General features: G+C 28.4%; 1 protein-coding gene across 2 annotated transcripts in view; it reads right to left on the bottom strand.

Annotated features, from left to right (window-relative positions):
* Window positions 1-15,085, bottom strand: part of LOC100211325 (protein ABHD8) — a 24,535-nt gene extending 9,450 nt beyond the window's left edge. The window contains exons 1-2 of one of the 2 annotated variants that reach the window (XM_065815192.1): window positions 14,336-15,085; window positions 11,515-11,611 (exon numbers count right to left, since the gene is read on the bottom strand). In XM_065815192.1, the coding sequence (XP_065671264.1) occupies window positions 11,515-11,611; window positions 14,336-15,003 (765 nt within the window). In that variant the 5' untranslated portion in view covers window positions 15,004-15,085. The remainder of the gene's footprint in view (window positions 1-11,514; window positions 11,612-14,335) is intronic. The other variant, XM_065815191.1, reaches the window with a different exon arrangement.
* Between the last annotated feature and the right edge of the window lie 6,548 nt (window positions 15,086-21,633).

Raw genomic sequence — 21,633 nt, 5'->3', positions numbered from 1 at the left:
AAATAGATATTAAATTCGGTGTAAATCAATCGACAATTGGTCGTCAGTTAAAAAAAAATGAATATTAAATATAGAAAACGTGAAAAGACTCCAAAATACACTATAGAAATAGGAAATAAAGGCAAAGAAAAGAAGCAGGAAACTAGTTAACTAACTCTAAAACACAAAATCGCTTCTAGTCATCGATGACGAAAAATACTTTTGTTTTGCAGGGAAATTCATGCCTGGAAATTCTGGATACTACACAAACAACAAAAAGACATGCCCAGAAAGTGTTCGTTTTATAGGAAAAGAGAAATTTCCAAAAAAATTATTAATGTGGATAGCCATATCTGACCGTGGTATGTCCGAGCCATTGTTTCGCACTTCCAAGGCTGTAGCGATCAATTCATCAATCTATATTAATGAATGTTTAGAAAAACGACTTCTTCCATTTATTCACAAGTATCATGGAGACTTTAACTATTTATTTTGGCCAAGTTTAGCAAGTTCTCATTATTCTAAAGATTCTCTAAATTGGATGGACCAATAAGTCTATTACGTTAATAAAGAATCCAATCCCCCAAATGTGCCTCAAGCACAACCAATTGAAAATTTTTGGGGACATTTGGCACAGAAGGTTTACGAGGGAGATTGGCAAGCTTCAACAGAGCAAGTTTTGATTGATCGCATTAAACTAAAACTACAAGAAATTGATTTAAAATTTTTTACAGTCGCATATGAAAGGCGTCAAAGCAAAATTGAGATCAATTGGAGATGGTGGTGTTTTTTCATATAAAAAATAATATGTTTTTATTAAAAGATAAATGCTTTATTTAAAAAAAATATAATAGTAGTTTTTTTATTTATTTATAAGTTATTGACGTTTTTATTTTGTCCGATAACTTCCGCATCACCCGCTAAAACATTTGTTTTGCTGTTTTTATTTTAATTATTTTGTTTAAAACTTAGATGAAACATTTGTTTTGTCATTTTTATTTTTATTATTTCATTTAGAATTTCATCTAAAGCAATTTTTTTGCCATTTTTTTTCCTGAAATTTAAATAGCAAATGCAAACAAATTTAAAAGTTGTTGGACAGATGTTCAGTATAAAAGCACAAATTTCAAGATTTATCATTAATAATTGTTTACGTATATTTCACCCATAACACAGAAGAATAAAAGGGCACACTAAGTTCACTGAGCCAAAAGTTAAAAAGCAACAGGTGTCCAAAACACACAGGAATATAAAGGTAATATGAAACAATTAAGGCTATGTGAAAAATTTGTAGACAGCATGGCATAATTGAAGCTTAAAAACTATGTATATATATGTGTGTGTACCTTACTTAGTAAATACACTGAGAGGCTTAAATGGTATTAGAAATCTGAATGTAAAGAGATGTGTTTCATTCAAAGAAATACAACAGAAAGATTTTTTATATACAAAAAAGAAAAGATAAATGGTTACAAACGGTATTCAAAAAAAAAAGCAACAAAAAATTGTAAACTGGTATTCGAACAACAGACATTCTGCGTATAAAGTAAACACCTTATCTAAGTAAGCTAAACGTACATTTACTAATGAACAAATAAATATAGTCATATATTTAAAAACCTGATGTAAAATTAAAGCCTATGAGGCAGATACGTATATACGCATATATGAACAAACCAGCATATGAGTGTATATAAACATATGCGCATGCATTACATAGATGTATTCATATAGAGATAATGTATACTTGTTACAAATGTATTTTACAAACAGATAGCAATTTCTATTTTTGTTTTCTTAATTAAAAAAACAAAGAAAATATTGGAAAATCATTCTTTTTAATGATGACTAAAAACTTTTTTTATTTGCTTTGCCTAATCCTTTGTTACAAAAAATAACAACCACCCTAAAAAAACAAAAATAAAAATAGAATACAAACTATTTAAACTATTAATTTTTTATATTTTTTTTATCTAAATTTGTCTAAATGTTCCATGCTGTCTTTTTAGATTCGGCTTCTAAGCAAAGGCTGGAGATGGTGCTTCGATAAAAATACTTATCTTGGGCAGATATTAACTGCATCTAGCTAAAAATCCTCTGCCTTTGGGCTTTTGGTTGAGTAAAGGCTAGAGATGGTATCTCACTAAAAATACTTATATTTGGTAGATGTTAACTGCATCCAGCTGTCTTTAAAAAGGACTCTTAGGCAAAGAATTTAGGGATAACCAGAATAATTCAGCAAATCAGCCTCAACCTCCTTCATATATTAGGCTGGCATAAATGTGAACCTGTTACATTATTTTTTGCCTAGGATGATAAATGCTAAATCTTCTTAACTCTACTCATAGGTTTTTGCTTGTGCCTCCTTGATGGTGGCTATGCAACCCTTCCTGTTATCTCCTATTGAGGGTACAGCTCTAAAACTCAGTTTAATAGTTATGAGGCCGACTGGTAGTAAGGTTTCCTGAACAACGTGGTAGCTCTCAGAGAGGCTGATTCCATTAATAGCTGCACAATATGAGTAGTAACCATGTGAACCATGTTGCGCATGGATTTTGTCTTTGTTGAGGATTTTGCTTCGCATTGTCGAGGCCGCCTAAGGAACCCTATGTTACAACTTAGAGTTAACTAACAGAACTGAGACAATTGCATAGCTCATTGCTTAAGAGGCAGTGCTCTATCTATGAATGAGTCAAGTTCTCTTTAAACTTAAATCATGACAAAAGTAACCCAAAAAATTAAACATATAAAACCCATCATTGTTTTAATATATCTTAGACAAATATTCATGGTCTGTGAAGCAACCTTCCATCAGTTGAATCTTACGTCTTGCAAAATTCACCAGACTTGCTTGCTCTTAGTGGGACTAACTTAAATTCCATGATTCCTTTTTCAGATCTCAGAGTTGATAGATACTATCCTTTGATTGATAAAAGTCACATGCTTGACTCGGAGGTATACATACACATCAATGCACCTATTTGTCATGAAATCAGGTTTGAATCCTTTGACCATTCTTTCATGTGCTTCCATCTATCACCTCTTCACTATATCACCTTTCTCTTTGTTCTTTGTCATTCTCCTTCTTCCAAAGACTGTACTCTTGTAGATGTAATTTCTAACCAAATTGGCTATGCCCTTCTCTGTTTACCGCTCTATTGTTGTTACTAGTGACTTACTCATAGTGAAGTACTCATCAAACTGAATGGCACAGCTGTAATGCCACTGACAGTGGTGGCACTAAAACCTATAACTTCTGCATTTCTCAATCTCTTACTCAGATCTTCAACTTTGTGACCTGTTTTCCTGACAACCCTAATCATTTACCTTCACTCCTAGATTTATGTCTTAACTCTGATCCTAGTTTGTGTTCAGTTTCTCCTTTTTCTCAGTATAGGTAGTTCTGACCATGCAACCATCTTTTTAAATCTTTTATTTCGAACATCCTTTTTGGACTCATCCTAAAATTGCACTACTTACTTGTATCCTAAAGATGACTCAGATTCTTTTTGTGATGGTCCTTTCAACTGATAAATGTGCCTACTATGTAACCTCCTAAATTTAGGTAGGAATGGAAGCTTTTATCATTTCTAGTTAGTTCCAAACCTAGCTCCAATCTACTCCATGGTTTTCAGCGTCTTGTGCAGCTGCTATATCTAATCATAATCATTTTTTTCAACTTTTCAAAACAATAATTCTCCTGAGAATAAATGCCTTTTTAGTATTGCAAGAAATTGATGTAAAAAGTTGCTATCTGATGTTAAGCTTCATTATTCTCAGTTCATTAAACCTCATATCTTATCTCAGAGGTACCCTTGACCCTATACTCTTTTTAATTTACATTAAGGATCATCTAAATATTCTTACATCTTAAGGTGGCATTGTTTGCTGATGATATTACAATTTATTCTTGTCTTGATAAGAACCCAACAGCCTTTGATTGCTTGGAGGGGGCATTTGAGCTTGAAAAAGATCTCACTTCTGCTAAAGCATGGGGCTCACAGTGGCTGGTGAACTTTAATTCAGATAAACCCAATTTTTTTTGGCCACTCATTATCGCAATAACTAAGATCTTTCTATATTTATGAACGGTAATATCCTCAATGAGTAATTTATGCTTCATTTCTAGGATTAATTCTTACTTCGGATCTTTTTAAGAGACCATATATCAAATCCATTGCAAAATTAGCATTTGCTAAGGTTGCATCTCTTTATCGTGCTCAACACTTTCTTACTTCGGATTCTATTCTTTATCTCTATAAATCTCAAATCCTTCCTTGTATGGAATACTGTTGCCATATGTGGGGCGGATATTCCAATGATGCTTATTCATTTTTAGACAAGTTGCAAAAACACATTGTAAACATAGTTGGACCTACTCTTGCAGCCAACCTCCAACCATTATTGCATTGTCATAATGTTGCTTCTCTTTCTCTTTTCTACAAATATTATAATGGGCACTGCTCTAAAGAGCTAGCGCCTCTTGTGCCATCTACTAAAATTCATTATATTGTTACTTTTCATTCAATCAAGTCTCATCCTTTTTTTATGACTGTTCATAAGTGCTTCAAAAACTCTTATTTCTCTAGTTTTTTTCCTCGAACATCAGTTCTTTGGAATGCAATTCGTTCTTCTTGCTTTCCTGATTCATATGATTTGCAATCTTTTAAGTTGTCTGCCAATCATTATCTTGCTCTATAAACTTCATCTTTTCTCTTCCAGTAACTTCCAACTCTAAAAATAGTTGTTTGAAGACTTATTGGAAGCAAAAATGATAGAAAAAAATTGTGGTTGGTTCTTCTAATGATGCTTTTTCTCTTCTAGACAAGGTCCAATAACACATTGTAAAAAAAGTTGGACCCACTCTATCAGCTAAGCTTGAGCCTTCTTTCTATCTTCATAAAGTTGCACTTCTTTCTCTTTTTTACAAATATTATCAAATAATATATATATTTTTTTAAATTTTTAAACATCTTCGCTTCCAACAAGGCTGCAAGCAACCACTAATTAAAGTTGGAAGTTACTGGAAGAGAAAAGATGAAGATTGTAGAGCAAGATAACAATTGACAGACGATTTAAAGGATTGCAAATTATATGAATCAGGAAAGCAAGATAAAGCATGCAAATTCCAAAGAACTGATGTTTGAGGAAAAAAACTAGGCAAATAAGAGTTTTTGGAGCACTAAGGAACAGTCACAGAAAAAATATGAGACTTAATTGAATGACGAGTAACACAGGAATAAATTTAAGTTAATGGCACAACAGGCGCTAGCTCTTTAGAGCAGTGCCCATTATAGTATATGTAGAAAAGAAATAGAGAATCAATATTACGACGATGTGATAATGGTTGTAGGTTGGCTGCAAGAGCAGGTCCAACTATGTTTACAATGCATTTTTGCACCTTGTCTAAAAGAGAAAGGGCATCAGAAGATCCACCCCAGATATGGCAGTACTCCATACAAAACCGAATTTGAGATTTATAGAAATAGAGAATAGAATCCAAAGTAAGATAGTGTCGAGCTCAATAAAGAGATGCAACCTTAGCAGATGCTAATTTTGCAACTGATTTTATATATGGTTTCCAAGAAAGATCGGAAAAACGAGTTAACCCTAAAATATGAAGACTAGATGAATCCTCGAGTAGATCACCGTTCATAAATAAAGGAAGATCTAACTTATTGCAATAACGATTGGCTGAAAAAAATTGAATTTTATTTGTATTGAAGTTCACCAGCCACTGCTCACCAGCCACAGTTCATCAAGCCCCATGCTGTAGCAGAAGTGAGATCCTTCTCAAGCTAAAATGCCTCCTCCAAGCAATCAGTGAGTGGAGTATAGAGCCAAGGATAGAACCTTAAGGAACCCCTGAAAATACAGAATAAGAAGAAGAGTACTGTCGATTGAGGACAACTTTTATACTACAGTTGGGAAGAAAGGATTCAATAATCTTAAAAAAACAACAACAAGACTTTGATAAGCACTTGTTGAATAGTTTTGAGAGTAAAAACGACAGCTCCGAAGAACACTTCTGCAAGACAATAACAGGTATGTTGTCTGGGCCACAAGCTGTAGAAGAGTCTAGGCAGGAAATCACTATAGACACAGAAGCTGGAGTGATACGAATGTCAAGCAATGGATCAAACTATTTGTTGGCAATATCAGGTAAAACGCAACTAGTGGAATCAAGAGATGATATTGATGAAAAGTTTTTAGCAAACAATTTAGCTTTGTCTTTATGTGAGGTCACAAGTCTAAACCATTCAAGAGAGGTGGAATTAAAGATTTGCTCTTATTATTAATACTATTAAAGATTCTCCAGAAGTCATGAGAGCCTAATTTTTGAGATAAGATACGAGATTTCATGACCTGAGAATAGAGGGCTTTTACATTAGAAAAAGCCTTTTTACAATGGTTTCTAGCAGTAATAAACAGGCGTCTGTTTTCTGGAGAATTGTTTTGCTGATAGATATGGAAGTAAGTGTTTCGATTGGCAATCACAGCAGCACAGTGTGAGGAAAACCATGGAGGAGAGTGAGGCTTGACCTGGAATCATTGAGAGGGAATAAAAGATTCCATGCCAGCCTGAATCCACGAAGTTATGTAAGAAGCACATTTATTGACAGGAAGACGAAAGATTTCTACCCAAGGGCCATCACAAAGAAAATCACGGAAAGAATCCCAGTTAGCTTTAAGGTAGTTGTAAGAGGTACAATAATAGGGGGATTCAGGTGATAAAGAAGAATGAGATATTATTTTAGAGAGATCAAACTGTAATCTGAAGCCCCTAAGGGTGAATGTGGAGAAACTGAGCACTGACTAGGATAAGAAACAAGACAAGTAGATCAGAAACAAGTCGAAGATCAGAAAACAAAGAAATTAGAAACAAGTCGAGTAAAGAAGGTAAATGATTTGGGTTGTCTGGAAAGCGAGTTGGAAAGTTGACTTTTTGAGTTAGGGATTGAGAAAGGCGAAAGTTGTGGGCTTTAATGTCTGCAGAATCACTGACACTAGAGCCAACCCATTTAGAGTTGTGAGCATTAAAGTCACCGACAACAACTATATTAGCTGATAGATAAAGAGAGAGGGCTTGGTCATTATGATCAGAAAAAACATCAAAAAGAGTGCAGTCTTAAGATGAAGGAGAGCAATATATAACAAAGAGAAAGGGAATAGAGTGAAGTGGTGCTAAACAAACGAACATAAAAGAATAGCCTGTGGATTCAAACCTAGTTTCCTGACAAACGGGTGAATTATTACGAATGTAAACGCCCAGGCCAATCATGTGACTGTTGGAGTCTTTACAAATTAAAGGAAGATAACCATCAACACTAAGATCACAAGATGAGACAGCCGAACTCAAATTAGTCTCACAAAGAGCAAGTAGGTCTGGTGAACTTTGCAAGAGATAAGACTCAACAGAAGAAAAGTTACTTCGAAGACCATGAATATTAGAGAATGATAGGTTTAGAGAACTTGGTGATGATGATGGTTTTTTGTGTTTTATAGTTTTTGGTACTTTATTCATTTTTAAATTAGATTGAAGAACTTGACTCAAAGCATAGATAGAACTCGGAACGCTGTTTAATAGCCCAAGCAACAGCCTCATTACTATTAATAAAGCCTAAGCCGTAACAAAGGGTTCCAAATGTGGCCTCCGCAATGCACACCAAAAGTACAAACAGGGACACCATCCATGCACAACATGGCACTGTTAATACTTTGATATTTTTCAGCTGTTGATGGAATCAGCCTCTCTGAGAGCTACCACAGAGTTTGGGAAACCTGACTACTAGCCGGCCTCAGAACCATAAAATTGAGTTTTAGAGCTGTACCCTTATTAGGAGATAATAGAATGAGCTGCCTTGTCATAAAAACAGAGACACAAGCAAAACCTATGCATTGAGTCAATAAGATCCAGCATTCAACATCCTAAACTGGAAACAATGTATGAAAAATACATCTGCACCAGTCTAATAGATGAAGAAGGGGTACGAGGCCAGTCAATAGATAGAATCTGTTCACCCTTAAGTTTTTGCCTGGAAAGCCTTCTACAAGACAGTAGCCGGATGCATTTAACATCTGCCCAAGATGAGTATTTTTATCGAGACAACCAAGAACCCTAAGGCAGGGGGTGTTTTATGTCAGAGTTTGCATCTTCTAGCCTTTGCCTAAAAAGGCGTATCCTACAAGGCAGCAGGAAATAAAGCAGATTGTACTGGGTTACATATTACCGGTGCAGGCCATGTTACGAGATTTTGCTGCGTAATGAAAATGCGTAACGCATTTCTAAGTAACACAACTTAGCAAATATATTTTGTATTGTTAGGAGTTATATTGTGTCATTAGCTTCTTTTCAAGTACCACATTGTAATTAAAGTTATTTTATTAACACGTTAAAAATCATACAGTTTTTTTTTTCTCACTATAACAAAAGTCACAAGTAAAATCTAAGTTCCTATCTGAAAAATCATTTTAATTATTTTTTTCAAATATAAACTAAATTTTATTTTGAAAATTTTTTTTTTTTCATAAAACGTAAAATAATATTTGTTTATTTTCTTATAATTTTACAGTTGGTTTTTGGTTATAACTGTTAATAAATTAAACAAACGTCATTAAAACTTTACGTTATTAATAATAAACAAAATATCATATTAATAAAATATTTACATCAAAATAAATCGTGCATTTTTCAACTATTATGACAAAAAACAATTTTTATATTTAAAAGGAATTTATATATTTAATTCCTTAAGATAAAACTTAAAACACTTTATTTATTTTAACCAATTTTTAACAACAACAAAAAAATTATTAAACAAACTGTTTTGTTAACAAAAAATCTATTAGTTTACAATTGCGGTTAAATGCTTTTACTTACGACTTTTTTTCTTCTGAATAAGCGTCACATTAACAACATCAAAGGATAATTTAAATATTCTTAAAGATAAAAGTTTTTGCGTAGCGCAAAACTGCTGAGCGCGTAGGCAAATCGCCTTTTTGCAGGCAAAATGCGAGCTGCGTAACGCTTCTTAACAAGGCCTGCCAGTAGCAGGATAAGCTGACCTGATATAAAAAATCCTCGATTATAATCGCTCGGTAAAATAAGTTAAATATATAGTATCAAAAAAACAAGTTTATTTTCCTTAGCCAGTCACTTCTCATGAATTTTTTAATATTTTTTTAATTGGTCTAGAATTCTCAACATCTTTAGAAAATTACCAATACAATCCACTCAACTGATTCGCATAAATCTGACCTAAAAGTTGATACAATTTTTTTACCTTGTTTTCTGCGTTATGTAAGTTAAGTGCCATTTTCAGTAATAAGTTCGCCCTCTTTTGGTCAAACTCAAAATTTTTTAGCTTATTTTATTCTTCAGACCAACAGCTTTCATACAAAATGGCTAAAAATTTAATTTACAGGTTAAATAGGCAAATATTTGATAAAGTAGTTGCGCGTGTAACGTAAGTTAAAAATGGAATTGCCCATATATATATATATATATATATATATATATATATATATATATATATATATATATATATATATATATATATATATACATATATATATATATATATATATATATATATATATATATATATATATATATATATATATATATATATATATATATATATATATCCAAAACCACTTCTCAGCACAAAATGTGAAAATACTTTTAAAAATAAGGCAATTTTTTCAATTTTATTTAAAAACATTTTATTATTTTAAGACATGTTTCAACTATATATAGTCATCATTAGTTAAAATATATTTGTTAAAAACGATATAAAATATAGTACATTATTGTAAAAATAGACATAATAAAAGCCATAAAATTAATAACAAAATTCTTATATATACAAAAAGAATTAGTAAAAATTATTTTAATAAATGTCAAATATAACAAAAGAACCGGTAAATTATTTTAAATGGTAACATCTCTAGGATTATTGAATCCTTTCTATACAATCGTAGTATAAAAGTTGTCCTCAATGGACAGCACTCTTCTTCCTATCCTGTAACTTCAGGGGTTCCACAAGGTTCAATTCTTGGCCCTATACCCTTTTTAATTTACATTAACAATTTTCCAAATAATTTCACATCTAAGGTGACATTAAATATAATAAATAATATAATATTGGTGGCTGCTGATGGTCTCTGAAGTCATTATCTCTAGTTCCATAACTAAAGTTCTTGTTTGACTCATCATTCTGGTCATCAGCTGATGACCAGAATGATGAGTCAAACAAGAACTTTAGTTATGGAACTAGAGATAATGACTTCAGAGACCATCAGCAGTTGTCATTCAGCAAAATTCAGGGTTGTCATTCAGCAAAGTCTAATTCCTTAACTGTATCTGTCCCTACATGCTCTAAAAAATTTTATTTATCTAGTTTTTTTCCCTAAACTTAAACCCTTTAGAACTTTCACCCATTTTCATGTTTTCCTGACTCATACAACCTTCAATTTTTCAAGTTTTCTGTCAACCATTTTCTTGCTCCATTACTCTATTATTTTTTTCTAGTAACTCTCAACATAATAGGTTGTTGCTTGCAGCCTTGTTAGTAGTGAATCAAAGTAAAATTAAAAAAAAAAGATCATGCACAACATGATGAACTAACAAGTTGCTAGTACTGTTCTTTCTAAGACAAACAATCACTGATGGTGTTTGACAGAGAAGGTAGTTCTATTTGCTTTGTTTAGCAAACACATCAGTTCCATTGTGAAATAAGATATAGCTAATAAACTCTTGGAAGTTTCAGTAACTGAGAGTTTTTATCTTTTTTAAATCACTCATTAATTTGATTTATAAAATATAATAAGACTTAAAACTTAGTCATTGTTCAGCATTCTTTGTGTCAATACAGATTGGATTATTTAACCAATCAGCAGCGGACAACAATATTCTGATATAAGAAAAAAAACAACTTTCGGACAATGAAACAAAAAGTAATATTCAAAAGAGCAACCTATATTTCAGTTTTGGAGTTCTTGTCTACAGGGGATTTGGAGGTTAAATATTTAAAATAGCCTGGAAAAATTATTTTTATATTGTACTCTAGCATTAGAATTTGAAAAACTTAGGTATGGTTATTTTTGTTTACACATACTGAACAACCCTATATATATATATATATATATATATATATATATATATATATATATATATATATATATATATATATATATATATATATATATATATATATATATATATATATATATATATATATATATATATATATATATATATATATATATATATATATATATATATATATATATATATATATATATATATATATATATATCTATATATATATATACATATATATATATATATATATATATATATATATATATATATATATATATATATATATATATATATATATATATATATATATATATATATATATATATACATATATATATATATATATATACATATATATATATATATATATATATATTTTGAAATATATAATTTTATCTAACTTAAAATTTATAAAGAAAATATCATACTTGTCCTTGCATGACAGCTTTTAGTGTGCGCGAAGAAATTTGAAATGTGGCATTCTTATTCTTTTCAACTTTTGCCGTATTCACATAAAATGCCATTCTACAAAATGTAAAACTTTACCTAATCAATGTTTTGTTAAAATATGATAAAATATATTACTATTACATTTGAAATTTTCCTCAAAAATAATTAACACTATTAGTCCCACTAATATTATTGTAGATTAGAGATGTAACATCATACATACATCATACATACATATATATATATATATATATATATATACATATATATACATATAAATATATATATATATATATATATATATATATATATATATATATATATATATATATATATATATATATATATATATATATATATATATATATCCAGGGCTTGTGATGAAGCGAGCACTCCACTCGTAAAACGCGCCCATAAACGGTATTTTCAAACGTTCTAGGCGCGATAAACAACGCTCGTTCAGCTTATAACGAAAATATTATCTATATTATCTTGTGAAAATATCAAGTAAAATTTATTTGATTTATTGTTTGTAATATTCCACACATCGTTTATAATAAAAATAAATATTAATAATAGAGTAATTTTTAAAATTAGTTTTTGTTCATAGTATAGATTTTTTATTAACTATTATTTATTTTAACTCAAATTTAAAACGATTCTGCTGTTTAGAATGTTCGCAATTAAGGACATTCGAAAAGAAAACTAAGTAATGATGTCAATATTTATTAAATGAAAAGTTATTATTCTTATTTATTATTATTTCAAATTATTCTTGTGTTATATTTTTAAGATAAAAAAACGTAATTTAAAAAAAAAATTTTAGAAAAAAATTAAATAATTAATTTGAATAAAAAATATCAAGAAATATAAAAACCATTAACCGTTAATTAAGTTTACAGAGTAACATTTTAAAATACATATATCAAAACAACGAAACAAAACTAAATTATACTTCAATACTAAATCAATAAGAAGTTGCGTTTTTGTTTGATATTATTTTTTTACAACATAAATATTTAAAAATAAAATCGCGATCTGACAATATACAAGAAGTTTGGAAGTATAAAAATCTCTTTCGTTGAAGTAGTTTCATAAGTGTGATACTAATTAAAACATTTTTTGACGAAAGAATTATGTAACAAATAAAATAAGATATAAAAAAGAAAAAGCTTTTTATGAGTATCGCCTTTAGCAATTTTCATGATAGCGCTCGCCGACGTTATCTCGAGGGCACATAATCACGCCCGATGAAAACATATTATAATTTTATAAGCGTGATATAACACGCTTGACGATTTTCTTCATCACAAGCCCTATATATATATATATATATATATATATATATATATATATATATATATATATATATATATATATATATATATATATATATATATATATATATATATATATATATATATATATATATATATATATATATATATATAACTCCTAACTGGTTGTCAGAAAGTTTTGTTGACAAAAAAGTAAAAATTAAAATGCAAGACCAGAATTTTATTTTGTTACTTGATAGACTGCCTGCCCCAACCAAACCCTCAGTCGATGTAGCAGCACTCCCTTGCGAGTCAGGCTATAAGATAGTTAATGTAGCAACACTCCGTTGCGAGTCAGATTTTTTTTCAGTCGATGTAGCAGCACTCCGTTGTGAGTCAGACTATAAGATAGTCAATGTAGCAACACTCCATGCATAATTTACAGTAAAAAAAATTAAAAATAAAAACATTTTATTAAAAAAAATAAAAATAAAAACATTGTTTATATTATTAAAAACATTCAGGATGTTTTAAAAAAAATTCTGGTCAATTAAATTTGCATTTTTGCGGTGTTTTGTAAAAATAATTAATTTGTAATTAAATTAATAGTTTTAACTTTCTGACAACACACAAATATTGGACGAAAGTCACAAGTAATTAAAAGTGACGTATTTGTTGGCATAAGAATCATTGTTTTCCTTCCGTACTCCCAAATGCAACAATCTATAGAACTATATATATATATATATATATATATATATATATATATATATATATATATATATATATATATATATATATATATATATCTACACACACATGTATATAATTAGGAATTAGGAAAAATGAGGTCAGCAATATATTGCCAACCTTAAACTGTTAGAGGTCAGCATTAGTCGGCAAATAAAATTTGACATAAAGGGGTTCCCATAAAATATAGAAATGAGATCGGCAATATTTTGCTGACCTCAAACACTTTCAGGTTAGCAGTTAGGTGGGTATTGCCAAATGCCGACCTTAATTCTGAGGGTTGATATATATATATATATATATATATATATATATATATATATATATATATATATATATATATATATATATATATATATATATATATATATATATCACTAAATGTATATAACTAAATAATATTTAAAAAATCATGGATAATCCTTTATCACAATTATAGAATTATGTGTCTTGAAATAAAAACTATATGTCTTCTAATTAAATCTATTTTTAAATCTCTATTGATGTAAAGTTATATTTGTTTAAGTAATTGTTTCCTTTACATTTGATAACTTTTAAAACCAAACTAATTTAATTTTACATAAAAACAAAAGTGTTAATTTGTGGAAAAAAATCAAACATTAAAAAATATAGTTATAAAAAAAAAAGTCACTACAATTTTTAAATAAAAAACTACTAATAAAAAAGTATATAAAGATTATAATAGTAATAAAAACAAAGAAAGTAATTTGCTCAAAAATTAATAAAGTATAAAAATAATTTCTAAAATTACCGTCGAAAAATTCTTACAAGCAATGGCTTATAAACATAAAATATTGGCATTGGAAGACAAAATGCACTGCACTTTTCAGGCAAAAGAGCAGTAGGTCCACCACCACTAATGAGAACCATTTTAGAAACACCATGTGTTCTTTCTTTAGCTAATAATGTGCAAAATGAACAGCCATATGAATGCCCAATTAGTATATTAGAACTTTTACAAAATTTATCAAATATATCTAAAATATCTTCAGCTAATTTAGTAAACTCATAAGCTTTAAAATCTTTTGGGGTGGAGCTAAACCCATGACCAAGAAGATCAACTGTAACTATGTCATAGCCATATTTTAAAAAATAGTTAACTTGTTGATCCCAAATTTGGCATGAAGCACCAACTCCATGAATAAAAAATAGTAAAACAGAAGATGTTTTTGAAATTTGACTCCTCCAGACAATTCCATTACTAAAAAGATCATCTTCATTGTGTGCATATTGCTTAACATGGATTATTCTATCATCTTTGACTTCAATAAAAATAGTTTTTTCATGTCTACTAGGTACAAAAAACAACATTTTATTAATGCAGTTTGTGGCGCCATTTTCATTTATTTTTTTATCCGAATCATACTTATTTGGATGAACAGCATTTATATTGTGTACTATTGGGACACTATTAGGCATAATTCGAACATTGCCTTTGCTTATGTTTGTTTGTTTATTTATTTATATATTTTTACTTGCAATTATAAAAGGATACATATTAGAAGCTAAATTAAAAATTTTTTAAAAGAGGGATTCCTTTTTTAAAAAATAATAAGTAACTAATGTAGAAGTCGAAACTCGTAAAAAGAACTTTTCGTTCATAGTTTCTCTTTCTAGTTTTTTTTTCCAAACATACGTTTCTTTCGTCACTGGAATCTTTATAAAGACTATAGTGACAAAAGTAACATAAAATTGAAAAAAAAATCACATAATTTAAACTTTTAATGTAACTTTAAATTACACGCGTTGTAAACTAAGCTTGAAAAATTTGGAAAGTAGTATATTATCTTATTTATAAATAAAACCGCAGTAACATGGTAACCATCAAAAAATAAATAAGTGAATTTAAACCGTATAGCCGGTTTCACGGTAAAATAAGACCCGTGAAATTAAGACTTTAGAGTTAGGAAATTAGAACTTTTTTTAAATTTTTCAAGACAAAAAATGAGTTTAAATTTTCCAAGACAAAAAATAAGTAGAGTAAGTTACAACTCCAATAATCTCTTAAAATTGAAAGATTATTCCGCTACTAGTCATATTATGACATATCATGACTAGTATCGGAATGATCTTTCAATTTTAAGAGATTATTGGAGTTGTAATCTACGACTCATAATTTTCCAGGCAATTAGTATTTTTATAGCACACCCAATTTCCAATTATGAAAATTTTGTAAGAGATGTTTTATCAAACTGACGACCAAAAGGTTGTTGAACCTTTAATAACCAGAATATTACAGAGTTGCAGGTGTTTTGGATGGAATGGAATGTTGCTTTTTTAAACATCTATTGTTTTACTACGACGGAAAAATGAATTGCACAAGGCATTTTTCGTATTTTTTATTCAACGCAAACATTTTCTCTATTAAAAATTTGAAATATAACTTTATGGAATATTAAGGAACTATAAGCAACTTTATATAATAAAGTATTGAACATATGAAAATAATATATAAATTAAATTAATATACTTTAGTACAGAGCTTTAATGGAATAAAGTGAATAGCAAGTCCATGATTTTGTTAAGAATGAGAAACACTTGTTGTGAATTTTTGAAAAAGTTTATTAAATCTGTAACTATAAAGAAAAAATATATTACCATTAGGAAAAAAGTAAGGGGCCATCAATATATTACGTACGCAAAAATCTCCAGATTTGGACCCTCCTGTTGCATCTCGCACATTTTTATACCGCCTCCCCCTCAACATGCGTACGCTTGGTTGTCTTACCCCCCTAGCGTAGTCTTAACTCTACCCCCCCTCCCCATCTAAGTTTCATATTATCGGTGGTCTAACCACCTCCCCCAATACCATTCACGCAGGCGAATGTGATCTTTTTTTTTTGCGCTGTTTAATCTTTATAACCTTAATAGGCCATGAACGTGAGTAACGTTGACCTTTTATTAATAGCCAAGCAAACGTGAACAGCCACCTTAATTGTTTGCGTTGGAATACATACATTTGTTGGAATATCCCCCACCCCTCCCCATACGCACTCGTATGCAAATTACTTAACTTGGGACACCCCTCCACTCTCAGAGCGTAATTAAGATATGGAAAGTAAATCGTAAATCACATAATAAAAATAAAAAATCTATTTTTTAATCAAAACATAGAAAATTTAGTTTTGTTGGGAAAGGGTATAAGTGAGCGTTTTTAAAGCATTTCTTATAGCGATTGCGCATTTCATTTAAAACAAACCGAGCATCAACGGGGGATTTTCTGTCTAATATAAATACAAGTATTATCTAAATACTAAATACTAGCATAACCCAAAGCAAAAACACCACAGTTAAAACTCTCGGTCTGTTTATCTACAAGAAGAAATGTTACTTCAAGCTTTTCATCCATTACAAAAGGTTGAAAGAGGGATTTAAATCATGTTTTCGAAATCGATGTTAGGTTGCTGCGCATGCTATTGCGCACTTGAATCCTGCCACTTGAAGTAAATGCTAATAACCAATGACAACTATCATCATGCATTAACAGAAAATGGTTGCCAGAAACTGGGAAGTATGTCAACTTCTTTTTCTGGCAGTTTAATACCGATTGGTACTTAGAAAGCCTATGTGAACACGACTGTAAAACTTATGCCAATTCATGAAATTAAATATATTGTATGATGGAGAAAAATATTGGATAAAGGACGATTAACTGATAAAGCTATAAATACTTTGCAGAACTATTATGGTACAGTTATAAGGCAAAATCTTAAAAGCATTTATGAAATGAAACAGAGTATTCTGGGTAACACTTTTCCGTAACTCAGATATTATTGATGAAACGGCACATCATAAATTTTGTCCTCGAAATATAAGTAGCTGGTGCATGTGGTCATAGGTATATAAATTACTGGATACGGCATAGGCATGCCCAGCCTTATAATTTTGGAAAAGTTTTTGAAGTTGACCTTCCGTTGAAAAAGTGACGTAGAGTGAGGCAAAAAGTTGAAATACAAATTCGTTAATATTTAAATGTTTAATAAGCTAAATCCAAAATTTATTATGTTAGCTTATATATTCTTTATGATTAAATTACTAGACTAAAGACTGAATTCTATTAACAATTTACTAGTATCGCGTTAGTCGAGAGACCTGAAAATACAATGATAAGCAGCTATTTTTTAGTGAAGTTATATTGACAAATAAAATATAGTCTAAATGTTAACAATATATTTTCATTAAATCAATTTGGTTTTCCAAAAAATGGTGTTTTTAGAAGACAGTAACCAAGTTTATATACATCTTTATCTATGTGTATTATATTTACTATAATATATATTTATATTTATGTATATTATAAATATTTGGTGTATCCTACATTGACGAAGAATTAAAATTTTTTAGTTAAAGGTAATTCATTTTATTTAAATAAAATTTGTAAAACCGGTCATAACAAGGATTGAATTTATACAAATTTTATATACAAATGTATGTATGTATCTATATTATATAAATACATACATACACACATGCATACATACATACATACATATGTATGTATGTATGTATGTATGTATGTATTACATACATACATACATACATACATACATACATACATACATACATACATACATACATATATACATACATACACACATACATACATACATACATACATACATACATATGTATATGCATATATATATATATATATATATATATATATATATATATATATATATATATATATATATATATATATATATATATGTATATATATATATATATGTATATATATATATATATGTATATATATATATATATATATATATATATATATATGTATATATATATATATATATATATATATATATATATATATATATACACACACCTTCATACATACATACATGCATAAGTTTATACATGTAAATACTATATATATATATATATATATATATATATATATATTTATATATATATATGTATATATATATATATATATATATATATATATATATATATATATATATATAAAAAAATTTAAAATGTATTCTACAAAATAGAGTGCTCAGTGTTCTTAAAAGAACCGAGCAATTACAAATTGCTCTGTCAACTTTTTCTTATCTTAATTTAATTGTATCTATGAATTTTGGGGCTGTTTATATGAATATGTTGTTTGGAATGAGTACGTTTTACAGTGTAATGCTAGGAAAACATCTGAGATAGAGATTAGGATCAGTGAGTGTATTTGATAAGATGCCTCAGGTAAAACGAAGTTGATTTGGGCAAATAGATGATTAGAATAATCATACATTTTTTATGAATAAAAATGCTAATTTTAATGCAAAAGTTGATGAAACAAACATTAAAATCAAAATTTTTTATATTTTTGAAAATAATATTTAAATTTGGTTTTGCATTTCATTCTTTTTAGAATTAAATCTTTAATATCAGAATTAAGACTTTTTTTAAGAAATGTGATTGACAATTTACACGCTGTAAATTGTAAATCGTCAATCACATTTCAAAGCCAATTTTTTTTTCATTAAACATCTGAAAAGCTTTCTTTGTAATTTTTTTAGGAATTCAATACAAAAAAAAAAAAACTTCTTGATGACAGTTAACAGATTGTTTAAACCGATGAAATCTCCTAGATAAATCTTTTTTCTGGATTATGTTTTTTTCAAAATTGCACCTATTCTTTTTCTTATTTAAATTTTTTTAAGGATTCTTTTAGTGCAATTTATTTTAGGTTTATGAATATTTTATGGCTGGTTTTAAATACCAAAAATTTAATATTTTACTACATTTTAGGCAAGTAAAAATTGTTGTTATAGCATCAGGTCTCAAATATTTTTGCAAACAGTAACCAGATATTTTGCAATTTAAAAAACAAATATAACTTGTTGAAGAGGCAAAAAAATTATTTTGCTTTGTCTCTCTTTTGTCAAAGGATATCTATTTAAAAATGAATGGCTAAGATTTGTTATACATACTGTGCTTCTAAAATCTACACAGAAAATTATATTAAATTTATAAAAACAAAATGTTTGAAATATAATACAATTCAAATATTCTGTTCTTATACATAAACAGTATATAATAAGAATACAATAATATTATTATCAATAGTACAATATATATTTAATATGCATATGTATGTATGTATGTATGTATGTATGTATGTATGTATGTATGCATGTATGTATGTATGTATGTATGTATGTATGTATGTATATACACAGTTTATTTATGAACTATATTCCTACCTATGAAAACATCTTCAGATCCCTTCAACAGATTTATCTGTTCATCCAAAAGCGCATCTCAATACTAATATAAAGTCTTTAAGCATATTGTACACAAACATATATGTATATTATACATAAATATATTATACATATATGTAGATGTATATTTTTATACTCAAAGTTAATCTTCTATAAACTCCATATAAATCTTGCAATATAAGAATTACATACTCAGTTACTTCGTGGCATACTAATTTAATAAAATTATTACTTGCATTGCAGAGTTATGGAATAGATTTTTTTTTGTTTTTGAATTTAATCTTATTGAAATCTTGGACAAGTTTATTCAGTTTAATTAAAGTTACCTTATATTTAAAAATTATTTATGAACTTTAAATTCCTTCAAAATAATTTTAAATTCTATGAAACGCAAAATATAACTCGAAATTGAAATATAAAATGTAAATATGTGAATAACATAAATACTGTTCTTAAGTAAATTTGTTACTTTTGCCTCACTCTACGTCATCACGGTAAAGTTTGCCCAGCTTCAATTTTTTCTGCCTATGCCGTATCCAGTAATTTATATATCTATGCATGTGGTAGTCAAATAAACTAACAGGTAAATCAAATTCCAAAACTAAACTATATATTCAATTAATAATAAAAGAAAATATCAAAACCAATCATTCAATACTTGAGCAAAGATGAGTTATTATCTAAATGCTTGCATAGACACACACAAAATAATAATAAAACAATTAAAAATTTCATTTGACAAAATGTCCTTAAGATGTTTATATAAGTAAAAATATTCTTGAAATAATGTAGTCAAAAAAAAGTAAAAATACTCTGTATTATGTTTAATGGTGGAGCTAGTTATGATGTTTTTCAAAAACTACAGATAAAAACTGGTCAATTAATGGACATAGGGGCCATAAAAAAAACTCGACTCAATTAGGTTATATGACAAAAATCACTTTAACAGCAGGTATCAACAGAAAAAAGTTGCTAAAAACTATGAAAAAAGGGTTCAAAGATGAAGAAAATGAAGATGGAACATTATATTCTGCAAGTGGTTTTTAGAATGATAATAAATTTATTATTTTTTAATTACAAAACCTTTGAGAGCAATTTCATTGAGTTGTATTTTTTTTATACTTTGCGACACATAAAACGAGTTTTCTCAACTTCTAATAAAGATTTTGCTATGAAATTTTCAGTAAATGTTTCTTGTTGTGTTGCCTGTGGTTTGTACAAACCTTTAGTTTTCATTTTAGGTATAATTTTTTTTTTTGGTACTTCATTTTAATATTTTTCAAAACAAACTGATTTTCTTTTAAAGTATTTTTCATTTTTACACAAAAGTGGTAGAAACCCTAGCTAATAGTACTCCTAACATATCCTGAAAATATGGAGTCAATACCATTTGCGAAAGTGGTATAATCACGTTTATAAATTCTTTAAAATAGCTGCTTAAATGTCTAATTAGTCCTTAATTACTTTTTTTTTTAAATTTTTAATTAAAAAAAAAGTTTAATTGATATCAAATAAAACTTAATTAGAATTGATATTTAATTGTAACAATTTAAGCAACTTTTTTTTAAGGGGATCTGCTACCTTAAGTCATAAAGGCGTAACTTGCGAGGATGATTGATTCGGCACTCTTTTACTTACTTTTTTTTTACTTCCACGAGTTAATTTTTTATCAAAAAGTAAATTATATAAGTAATTTTAAACGTTTTATGTAAATTTACATTTCCTTATAAGTAATTAATTTTTTTGAAACGACTTTTACTCTATAATAAAAATTTTTTTACTTTCAAAAGTAAGTTATGTAAAAGAAGATTACATC

Source organism: Hydra vulgaris, chromosome 13, assembly GCF_038396675.1.
Source record: "Hydra vulgaris chromosome 13, alternate assembly HydraT2T_AEP".
NCBI lineage: Eukaryota > Metazoa > Cnidaria > Hydrozoa > Anthoathecata > Hydridae > Hydra > Hydra vulgaris.
Note: the sequence above shows the minus strand (reverse complement) of the source record. Positions and strands in the feature narration are given on the sequence as shown.